The sequence below is a fragment of the Lagopus muta genome, chromosome 3, assembly GCF_023343835.1.
Source record: "Lagopus muta isolate bLagMut1 chromosome 3, bLagMut1 primary, whole genome shotgun sequence".
NCBI classification, from domain to species: domain Eukaryota; kingdom Metazoa; phylum Chordata; class Aves; order Galliformes; family Phasianidae; genus Lagopus; species Lagopus muta.
Window position 1 is genome coordinate 41,074,652 of NC_064435.1, and position 12,258 is coordinate 41,086,909.

The 12,258-nt window shown below is 41.7% G+C and overlaps 1 protein-coding gene across 1 annotated transcript in view; it reads right to left on the minus strand.

Annotated features, from left to right (window-relative positions):
* The window catches only part of LOC125690719 (H(+)/Cl(-) exchange transporter 6-like), a 75,390-nt gene that overhangs the window by 59,632 nt on the left and 3,500 nt on the right, over positions 1 to 12,258 (minus strand). The window contains exons 4-7 of the mRNA XM_048939386.1: positions 11,162 to 11,337; positions 9,454 to 9,546; positions 6,014 to 6,257; positions 2,016 to 2,210 (exon numbers count right to left, since the gene is read on the minus strand). Coding sequence (XP_048795343.1) covers positions 2,016 to 2,210; positions 6,014 to 6,257; positions 9,454 to 9,546; positions 11,162 to 11,337 — 708 coding nt within the window. The remainder of the gene's footprint in view (positions 1 to 2,015; positions 2,211 to 6,013; positions 6,258 to 9,453; positions 9,547 to 11,161; positions 11,338 to 12,258) is intronic.

Here is a 12,258-nt window from a genome sequence, read left to right on the forward strand (position 1 = left end):
AGTCAGTGAGGAGCCACTCCTAAGCAGTGTGAAATAGGCGTTTTTTTTCTGTCTGGCACTAAATCTTTGCTAACTGATGTTAAGTTTAATCCTGCAGTATCTTCAAACAAACAGAATCTTGCTGGCTTCCATTGTTGCAAGTTTCTTAGTTTTTTTTTTTTCTTGTCTTGTTTTTCATTGTTGTTCCAACAAGTAATAAGGAACTGTATGATTTTTTGCATGTAAGTAGCTTATGCAAGGCTTTTGTAATGTGTTATGAGAAAGCCAAACCTTTCCCAATAGTAGGGAAAGTGGCTGTCCAACAGAGTTCTATCTCCAAATTGTTAAAATATTAATTTCTGTAAATCTCACCTTTCACAGCTTCATTTACACAGGACTAACAGGATTCTCACAAGGGACTCTACTCCTCATTCTGCTGACTGAAATCTCACTGCTCAGGGATTTTTATCAGTGTTTATCACTGCAGTGCTCAACAGCAGAAAGTCCTGACTCCACCAAAAGACATGGAAGCAAATTAGAACAGATGGAGGCTGGGCAGAGGAAGGGTGCTCACTAAAGCAATAAAAGTCATTTTCCCTACCCATTTTATCCATTCCTTCAAACATGGTAGCAAAAAACTTCACCTGATCTTCACCTCGGCAACATACTGTACAAACACAGCTCCAAGCTGAAAAGCTGCATCCTGCCACTAAGAGGAGCTAAAATCCAGTTATCATCGATGATATGGCCATGCTCCAGTGCTGGGAACTGACAGCAGACCCCTCCTCCTCTGTTCTTCCTCCTAAAGAAGTCCAGGTTTCCTCTCTCTTGTGCCAGCAGAAAAGAAGGAATCAGACTGCACAGCACACAAAGTTTTCAAGGACTAAATGAAATGCACACTTTTTGACCTGACAGAGAGGAAAAAATAGCGCAACCTGTAGGAAATTTACACACCTGTGTACCAATATGTGGAGAAAATGAATTGCTGTAACTTGCAGAGAGAGACTTGACCACATGCCTCAACCTTTGGTTATTCTCACTTCAAGCTCTAAAAGCTTCCCTCCTAGTATTTAAAATACTGTTTTCTACCAGTGTCATTCAGGTGGCTAATGCAAGCTGACTGCATTGCCTGAAGCTTATGTCTTACCACAGACTCAGAGTAGAGACTGCTTAAGTCATGTCTGGGCTGATGGGAGAGAGCATCAATATGGCCCTCCCACTGATCTACAGCTGAATACCCATCTCACCAGGAGAGTGGGAAATACAAGTCTGCTTATAAAAAAACAAGTGCACATAAAACTTATTGGTACGTTTCCTAAGAGAGGGTAGAAGAAAGGATATTCAGTGTGCACCAATATTCCCAAAGAAAGGCCATCTCAACACTTTAAAAGGTTGGAAACTCTTCAAAAAACTTACTTAAAAATGAAGAAGGGAAAATTATGACAAAGAGGTATTCACTAGAGAAACTTACAGAGTGACCCAACTGAGTAATTCACTGGGTGTGTAGTAGAAAAGCTCTGAAGGATTCTCCATGTTTAATAATTTACTTACATTGTAATCAAACCATCAAGTTGAAAATGATGAAAATATCCAAAATATGGAAACCTTTTATCTATACGCTTTTTGTTCTAATGACACCCCACAGGATAAAGTCAAAGTCTATAGGTAAAATGACACCATCATGTCTTATCGCAGTATCTGAGACTCTGAGCCAACCTCCATCAGTAACATCTAGGGATAACTGACCCCAGATACACAACTAGGTCCAGAAAGCTGTCTCTATCTATCCACAACTTTCAAACCTAGCAGGAGAGCATGAGGGCAACATACTTCAAGTATTAAGGGGGGAAGAAAATGTTTCTTCTTTCTTCACTACCTATACATCCTCTGGAAACTCATCTGTTTCCTCTACACCATTGTACATTAGGTCAAGCACCAGCAGGTCAGATTCACTTTTCCATTCAGTCAACTTATGACCTGCCCTAATTAGCCACTGTAAACATTATATGATCAAGAGAAACATATTATTTACTTACCAGAATAAGCAGAGTTTCCAGCAGCTTGCTTGTTTTGCTAAGGGATGATTTTGGAATTGAATTAAAGAACTGCATACGTAACTTATTAATTTTTATATTAAGGGAAACAAAGAGAGCTCCCAGAAGACCTCCAAGCATTCCAAGTAGGATGGCTGGAATGAAGGCCAAGACATGCACGTCCAGCAAATTCTTAACCTGAGTTGAAGGAAAGAGAAAACGTGTTCTGAGCATCCTGCCAGTGACATGAAATACTGCACCCTCTCCCACAAAACTTGACACCACAAAATAATTTCTACACACAGAAAATAAATCTTTCCTTATGTTTTAGGGATGCAGCTAGTTAATTTAAGGCCAGTCTCACACGAGGCAGTGTACTGCTCTTACACACCTCACAGCAGTGGAGGCAGCAAGTAGACACTATCATTGTCACAGATAGATCCATTAGCCAGTTATTTTCATTCCTGAATGACTGTAAAGGAGTTGAGCATGTAATGCAGTAAGTTAAGGAAAGAAGTATTCTCTTAGGCCCATCTTTCCCTGGGGAATAGTAATGAATCTAGCAGAAAATTCTGTGATGTGCTGCAGTTACCAGAAACACTCAGCACCTCAGGTTGCTCCAAATAATGACGCCCTGGTCTGAGTGGTGCAGTTTGAAAAATTTTGCTGGACCAGAGCTTTGTTCACAGTATCTATATCTACCTCATAATTTTGAAAAGATGACCTGGGTCAGGGCAATCCCAAGCACAGATACAGGTTGGGCTAGAGCAGCCCCAAGGAGAAGGATTTCAGAGTGTCAGTTGATAAAAGATTCAACATGAGCTGGCAATGTGCATTTACAGCCCAGAAAGCCAACTGTATTCTGCATTGGATCAAGAGAAGCATGACCAGCATATGGAGGGAGGTGATTCTGCCCCTCTACTCTGCTCTCATGAGACCACACTTGGAATACTGCATCCAGTTCTGGAGCCCCCCAAACCAGAAGGACATGGAGCTGTTGGTGCAGGTCCAGAGGAGGGCCACAAAGATTATAAGAGGGCTGGAGCACCTCCCCTATGAGGGCAGGTTGCAAGAGGCTCTTCTGCTTGTAGAAGAGAAGACTCCAAGGAGATCTTATAGCAGCCTTCCAGTGCCTGGAAGGGGCCTACAGGAAAACTGTGGAGAGACTTTCTATAAGGGCACATAGCAACAGGATGAGAGGAAATGGTTTTAAACTGGAAGAGGGTAGATTTAGACTAGATATCAGGAAGAAATTATTTACTTCAGGCTGGATGGACTGGAGGGAGGTGTTCCTGCCTATAGCAGGGGCTGGAATTCAATGATCTTAAAGGTCCCTTCCAACCAAAACCATTCTATGATTCATTGTCAACCTCAATTCAACCATGTAAATTGAGTGCATTTTTAAACGCTAAGTACAATTGAAAATTGATGCTGATCTGGAACAACTTACAGAAAAACAGATCACAAATGTAGGATATAATCTGGCAGCTGGAATAGGAATTGAATTTTCTGCTTGATTCCACAACAGGCAACAAGAATTACAGCAGTATCATGCTTTAATGTTATCTCCCAGTCAACAGAAAGAGGTCAATAGATTGATGGATATCTATTAAAAGCTGTGAGGATATTATTTCCTTAGCCCAGGCCTATGGTGATTTTTTATGGTAGCCCAGATACATGGTGATTTTTTTTTTTTTTTTCAAGATTAGAATCTGCACAGAGTAAGAGATCATGAAATATTCAAGAAGCTAACTGGCAGAGTGAAATAGGGGCACACATGAAGGAATGGCTTCAAAACTGGACTAGGATAATACTTGGCATAGTTGATAAGAGAAACTGACATCCTTCCTTGAATTGCTTGAAGAAGCCCATTGGACCTCCTGCTCAAATTATTGTTTCTTCCTCTTTTTATTCTTTTTCCTTAATCTTATTCTCAGACCTCTTCCAGGAAACAGTGAAAATTTTAACAAGTCTATCAGAAGGCTGAGCTAAGCGCTGATGGTATCATCTGAGAAGAAGAGCACCAGAGCTGAAATCCAGTCAGGCCTGAAGAGCTGATCTATGGGTGCTGCAGACTGAGAGACATGGTCTGGTCTAAGCAAGGCAGAATCCCAGCTTTCACTCCCAGATGCTAGGAGCTCAACACCTGGAGATGCACTCAGAGGAAGTCAGGAGTGGCTATAGGTTTATTTTGCCTTTTCACTCCGGCTACAACAATTGTATATGAACATATTGTACATACAAACCAAACCTTCAGTGATATTATTTTTACCATCAGCTGCATCAAAATCCATCCTTTTCCAAGGGATTTAAGAGATCTAATGCTTAAGGTATTGAAATTCAGAAAGGAATAGCTCAATTGGAAGTAGTGGCAGGGTATAATGTTCTTGTCATAGTGTCAGTCACAGGCTTTGGCCATTCATCAGGAAAAATCTGTTAGCTACAGAACAGACTTCACCTTTACAAAACATCCCGTGGCCTACATAAAAATGAAGTGAAGCTTCCTGAAAATCTCAAGCTCTGGAGTACAATAAATTCTTGTAACCTTATCTTAAGTTGAAGGAAACTAAAGAAAACAAACAGTTTTCTGAGAAACAAAACCCCCAGGCTTTCAACTTAGAGTTTATCCACTGTAAACTCTGTTAGTTAATGCCACGAAACATAAAAGAAGCAAAATTTCCCCTGAGCCCAGGGTTCAGTGAAATGAAAATATTTCTAGTTATCTCTACCAACTTGAGAGCCAAAAACTATTCAACCCTGACAAAAGCCACACTGATAGTAAGTTAGCTTTTCCTGTTAAAGACACTAAAGGAAGATTGGAGACAGAATCCAGCACACTTTTTTGAAAATGTCTTGAAAGGAGTGTTGAAAGAGCCATGTTTATTGTAAAATAGCCACCAAAGTAAATCTACTCTCCTCTGTATGTGCAGCTGTCCATTACACAATCCTTTGGCTTCAGCAATAAAACTGTCTTCAGCAGGGCTGAGCTCTTCCCTATTCATTTAGCCTCACCTTTCTGCCACAGATTTATGTCATCTTGGTTGTGTCACTGCAGCTGTTCATGGGACATGTTCACTGTCCACAAAAAGGATTTGAGTTGAAAACCACTATCTTCTCCCATTACCCCAGCTGAAGTTGTGGTAAAGCAAATAGACCTCAAATACTTTTGCATAGCATGCACATATAAAAAAAAGTTGCCTGTTTTCCAAATCATGATATGCCTACAACGTGGAAAATCTCTTTTTTCTTTTTTTTTTTTTTTTTTTTTTTTTTTGCATTGATAGAGAAATACAAATCAGAAGAAATACAGAGACCAATTAAAATGATCAGGGAATTACCTTAGGAGAAAAGTTACTTAGTAGCAGAAAGTGGACTGGGGTTCATGAGACCAGGGTTTTATTTTTATCCCTCTAATTGACTTTCAAGTCACATCATAATACAAAGAGTATTCAGACAAGGAGTGAAGATCTTGATTCTCACACGCCACCACTGAATCAACTTGCAATGAAGGTGAGTGAAAGACATAATAAAAGCAACTGTTTTTAAGTGGACACAAGGTAAAATTGAAAGCATAAGGTTGTGTCATGCTGGAAGGAATAAAGGCTGAAGGTCACCTCTGTTGTGCAAACAGGAATAAACAGAGATTATGTTTTTAAATGTTTAATCTGTAAGCACAAAAGAACAGGGCCACAGTAGGGCAATGTCTGCAGCAACAAAGGAGAGCTCAAGCCAGCCACAGAAGAAGTCATTGAACATCTTTGTACTACAACGTAAAATGCACTTTTCTATTTAAGTAGGGACTGCAAAACAGCTGTCTTGTATCCAAGTGATTCCCAGACATAAAGCACAAAGGGTCCTGTGTCCACTGATCTGATAATTATACATACACTATTCTTCTTCCTTTTCAGTCCCAATTTCCTGCTACTCCCCCAAGAATAATGTTGAGAGAAACAAACCTAAAACCCAGCATCTCATTCCTTCCACATCCACGCAGTACGTACCCAAAACAGAATTCTTTTTTCTGCTTCAAAAAATCCAAAGTGACCTCTGAAAACAAACCCATAGAGCGATGAGGACAGCAAATCTGTGGTGAAGGTAGCTGTCAAGCAGCAAAAGAAGGTTTGCCAGGCCAGCCTGATGTCCCAGAAGGAAGATACCTCCTCCAGAGTGAACAAGAGCCCGCCGATGGGGGCACGAAATACTGAAGCTATCCCTGCTCCCGCACCGGCTGTAATGAAGCTGCGCCTGCAACAAGTAGTAGAGGCAACACCTGGATAACTGAAAAAAAACACCAAACAACCAAAACAAACAAGGAAAAAAAAACCAAAAACCAACCCTCCAAAATCACAGTTTCAATTCAAATATGAGTTTTATAGAACTGAATTTAAAGACCTGACGGTTAATTTTGGGGTTATTATGACACCTTTATTTACTTATTTATTTATGACACTAGGTGCTGAATTCAGATCTAGTCTCTAGACTCATTCTCATGAGTCAAGTTCCTGGGGCTACTTGGCAGATTAGCAGTACACTGATTTCAATACTGGGGCTTGTGGAGAACACATGAGAATCCAGTAGCAACAGTGACCAAAGGACCCATACTGTATTAAAGTATTACATAATCATACTCTGAACTCTTAGGGCTTTTAGTCAGCAGGAAAGGGGAAATGACACTTCATTATTCACAGACTTCCTTCATACCATATCAATTTTTCTCTTTCCTGATCTTCAGCCTTGAAAAAATCCTAAATCCTAGAATATCACACGAGAAACGCACTTCAGCATCTTGCCATCATGGATTGTTGCTGAACAGTGTAATTAATGCAAGGCAGATATAACATTTCACACAGTGCAGCCAACAGGAGCAGGGAGGTGACCATCCCTCTGGTGAGGCTGCACCCCAAGCACTGTGTTCAGTTTTGGGTCTGTCACTACAAGACACAGAGAGGCCCTGGCATGTGCCCAGAAAAGGGCTATGATGCTGTGAGGGGTCTGGAGCACAAGTCTGAGGGGGAGCGGCTGAGGAAGCTGGGATTGTTCAGTCTGAAGAAGAGGAGGCTCAGGGGAGATGTTATTGCTCTTTACAACCTCCCTGAAAGGAGGTTGTAGTGAGGTGGGGGTCAGCAGTAGCATGCAGAACAGTGGGAAGGATACAGAAAGAGGAAATAAGAGCGTGAAAGAATTTTACCTTGGAAAAATGTATTTAAGTGCAGCCTTTGCAATGGACACTGTGCTGATACTGACACACATAACAGTGCTCACCAGCTTATAAAACTTGCATCTTCTGAATGTGCTCCCTGAGACTCTCAGGGATGATTTGCAGAAACGTGTACTCAGTACTAGCTAGGATTAACAATTACACAAAAATACTTCAGTATTTTGAGTATTAAAAATCATAATTCCTCAGGTATAAATGTATGTTCCGTATATATCCAACCGGTCTTCTGAAAATACGAACCCTACATTAGGTGGCCCTTTTGACTTTTCCAGCGTATCCACAAATTTTGTAAGCACAAAGATGGGAGGCAATAAGGGTAATGGACAGAAAAGAGAGAAAAAAAAAAAAAAAAAAAGGGAAAAAAAATATAAAAGGAAAAGATTAGAAAGTTCACGTGTTGAAGTCCTTACAAGGACCCTGTCCTCCAAGGACTGAGGAGGAGTCCACCAGCAAAGCTACATCGGCAATTTCACATCTGGTATTTTACAACTAACAGGGTTGTACACCGTTAGTACACAGATTTTTCACTTGCATGTTTTATCTGCACAGGAATATTATTTTCACCAGTGAAGAACTCAAAATGTACTGCAGTAAATGCTAGGGGAAATTTGCTTGGACATCTCCCACTTTCTGTTCCAGTTATTTACACATGCTGTGCATCACCCCAGCAGTGACAATTAATAATGAAATCAGACCCCTTGTACAGATCTCTTACAGCTGCCTGCTGGATGGAAGCCTTAGGATTCTTCCACAACTCCTGCTGGTTGAATTACTGCTTTGCCTGTGGCGGCACTGGGAGAGGCACCAAGCCTATGTAATAACTCCAAAAGACAACAGGGAGCTGGAGTTTTTCATCCTGATCTTTGTAAACGGAGTGAGGTCTTGCTCAGACCAAAATCTCTTTCTGTTTTTAAGAAATAATCATTTTGTAAAAAAGACTACAACACACCATGTCTTTCTGAGGATAGTTCCTGTCTGCAAGGAACTAAAGCAGGAACTAAAACTTAAAATCACAGAATCATATAAACTGAGTTGGAAGGGGCCTTTAAAGGCCATCTAGCCCAACTCCCCTGCAATGAACGAGAACACCTACAACTACATCAGGCTGTTCTGATTTATTTAAATGATTGACCTTGAATCACAGAATGGCCAGGGTTGGAAGGGACCTTAAGGATCATGAATCTCCAAACCCAGTTCCACATGCAGGACCACCAGTCTCCCCATTTAATACTAGACCAGGCTGCCCAGGGCCCCATCCAATTAAGTGATCAAAGAATGGCTTGGGTTGAAAAGGACCACAATGATCAACCCCCAATCACCAGACCAGGCTGCCCAGGGCCTCATCCAGCCTGGCCTTGAATGCCTCCAGAGATGGGGCATCCACAACCTTCTTGGACAACCTGTTCAGTGCATTACCACCCTCTGTGTGAAAAAACTTCCTCCTAGATGATAAAGGCAAAGGGAATCCCATTCTTCCCTCCTACATTTTTTTATTTATTTGCAAGCAGCATATAGTTCACAGTTACCATTCATTTGATTTTTTCCTATCGTTACTTCATTTCCCTCAGGAAATTAAGACATGAGTCTTTCTTTTTTTCCTTGCTCTAGAAAAGTCAGCATTGCTTGAGTCTTTGTACTTGTGTATTTTATACAAATACACAATAAATACCGACTAGAAGACGTAAGCAGGTTTGTAATTTCTTTTTCTGGGAACTAATCTCAGTAATTTCAGTAGAGCTGTTCACAAGAGAGAGCTTACCAGAGTTACCTTGCAGATATATACAGGCAGAGAAGAGGCAGATAAAAAAAGCAAGTGACACAACCCTTTACTTTTTTTAAATGAAGAAAGGAAGCTAAGGGCCCTCTGTGCACATTGTGGAATCCCCATCATTTCCTCTCCACTGAGCTGAGACTCTTAGTTTGGGGACAAAGCTCATAGCTGAAAATCTCACGTTTCTTAAACTCTTCCCTTTACAGCCAAGAGGGCAATGGAAAAAGGTCTTCAGTATTAATGCATTCTTTTCCACAAGCCTATGATAGAACCATTTGTGAAGGATTAAATTTATTAAGTATGGTGAGTTTTCTTCCACTACAAAGTGACAAACAGCAGGAAGACCAAAAGACCAGGAATGGAGATGCTGTTCCACTGCATGAGATGCAAGGTACCCTTGAAGCACTTAGGGTTTGGGGGAGTCACCAGTCTGTGCCCTGCCCATCACTTACTTGTCAGCTGAATTCCGAAACCTGGTGAAGAAGGGAAGGTGGATGCCAAGTGTGTCTGACTGCAGCTGGCTCAGGCCACAACCCAGGATAGCCCTAAAAGCAGTGATGTATAATTGAGAGCACTCTTCATTAAACTGTTCATAAATCAGTTTCAGCTCAAGGTAGGGGAGGACAGAGCCTCAGTCAGTGTACAGCAGCAAAGCTAGATTGGCTTCAACAGATTTAAACAAGAAAAAACTTGAACACATCTTTTAAATATGCAAAATCCTGTTGACAAAAAGCAGGAGGCTCTTAAAGGTTTTCAAATTCTTAAATGAGAGACTTAAATGGCTTTTTTTGCAAGGAGTATTGTGATGATTGATCGTGAAATGCCTTTTGAAGAACTGCATGTTAGTGTCTGCCCAAGTGTGGTGACCCATCAGACTATAGCCCCGTTGTTTCAATCATCTGCCCCCAGGTTAATGACCACAGCAGGCAAAACAGCTCTGCTTCTGACAGAAGATGCATAATGATTTAAATTATTACAATATGTTCCCAGGCAGCACGTCAAACTACATTTAAATGGGGGGGAAAAAAAACCAACAAAAATCCCTTAGCGAAATGAAAAATCCATTCACTGTATAATCTTGGAAGACTTCTCTACACGACTTAAACTAGTGGTCTTAAGGAGTCTCTCAGAGGCTTTTAGCAACTTGTGTGTTTATGTTTAATAAAAATGGTAGAGGGTTCCAATTAAATTAAGTTAAATTAGCTCTTAGTTCCTGTGTTTTGAAAAGGCATCACATTAATACCACACTGAATTTCTTCATGGAAATGTGATTCCATTCTTTGGCTCAGGCATCACTGTTACCAACCTAGCACAGAGGAAAAACATCACAGCTGCAGTCTCTGAGCTCCTAGAGACAGAGGTCTGAAGGCAAAGAAAACAAAAGAAATCTGAAGGTAATCGCTGCCTGAAAGGTTTGCGGCTCCTCTGACCAAGCATGCTCTCCTATTTTTGAAAATCTGAGTCATCCCCAAGGGTGCTACACCTCCATTCAGATAAATAATAAATAAATAAAAGCCCACAGAGTAGCAGGTCAGGTCAGCAAAGAGAACAAACCTCAAGGATGAATGCTTTCCAAGCCAAAAAGGATCAGAAGTAAAACAGTGAACTAGCCAACAAGTGATCTACAACATGTTAGCAGAGACCAATTTCACCAACTCTACTCAAGGTATGGTTTAATAATAGTAATGAAGTGTAGCAGGAGTCACTTCAAATAGATGGCCTTGCACAATCTCAGCTCTTGTGCAAGTGGATGCAAAAACATGGCCCATTTTGCGTGCAGCCACCTGAACCTGCCTTTATTTTTGCACTGACCTTGCACAGCTAAAAGCAATTACAGTAGATGCAAAGCAGCCAACATTGCTCCAGGCCAATAGCAGTTTTGCCAATTCAGTCTCCCCTGCTTTCTCAGCACATTGTAAGCTACCTCATCAGTTGTCCAGATAGCTACTTACTGAACCACGCTCAGAGTCATACAGAGAAATCCAGCCAATGTTTAAAACACACCGCATGGTTTGAACAGATGTGCTAGTGAAAAGGAGGGGACAATACAACACCTCTGGTACTAATGCAGTGAGGGAGTTTTGAAGCCAATGTTGCCACCAAGCAAGACATTGCAAAGCCATCTCACAGTCTGATAGCTTTAACTTCGGCATTTCTTACCCCAAATGGACCATGGGACCTTCCAGACCACAGAAGAGTCCAGAGGCTACAGCCAGCACACAGGAGACAAAGGTCCCTAGGAAGGTTTTGATGTTAAATAGATGTTGAATAGAAGTGCCATTCAAATATCCAATGATTTCAGGCAAGCCAGATGGTGAACCAGATGGGCAAAAGAACTGCAAAGGGAAAAAATAATTAGCAGAGTTTGTGCTCGTATCCTTCCATACACATCTATGAATGCAGTCCAGGTCTCATCTTGCTAATGAACAAGATTTGCCAGAGTTAACAGTGCATGCAAATATAATCTCTGGCAACACAGAAATGTGTGTTCTCAGCAGTTGCCACGCGTGGAGAAGGGAGAGAAGATGACTGCAGAGGGCCCACCTCTGCTCTGAGCCCTACAGTCAAGGCCCTGTATCCGGCACACAGGTTCATAGAATGGCCAGGGTTAAAATAGTCCGCAGTTATCACCTCGTTTTAACCCCCCTACTATGTTCAGGGTTGCCAACCACTAGACCATGCTGCTCAGAGCCACATCCAGCCTGGCCTTGAATGCCCCCAGGGATGGGGCATCTGCAGCCTCCTTGGGCATACCAGAGGGAAACCTTCCTTGGGTTACCACAGGGGCAGGTGGCTGTGAGCCTGCAGTGTTTGCTCAGTCAGCACGGCTGTACTTAACTAAATTGGTCAGTTACCACCTGTGCCACAGCAAAATCCCCTTTCCTCATGCAGTCAGACTTCTGGGAAGTTCAGTAAAACATTCATTTTTTCTGTCACCTGCGCTGTTAATAGCTTCTCTGTAATTAAACTGAGCACAGCAGAGCGGTAAATGGCAGCAAGGCTCAATGCTCTACCCTTACAGTCTTGTAAAAGCACTGATCTGCACTGCAAGCGATACCCACACAGTGCAGCTAAAAGATCAGACTAAAACCAACAGTAGTTTTCATACGGCCCGATGGCCTTTGGCTCAGGCCCCTTCCAAACACCAGATTCTCACATATTCCAAGAGTTGCCACTCGTATTTGTTTTACAGACACCACACACCAAGTGCAAATTGCATGGCTGCCACCATGGATCTCACCCCAGACAGTTCTACA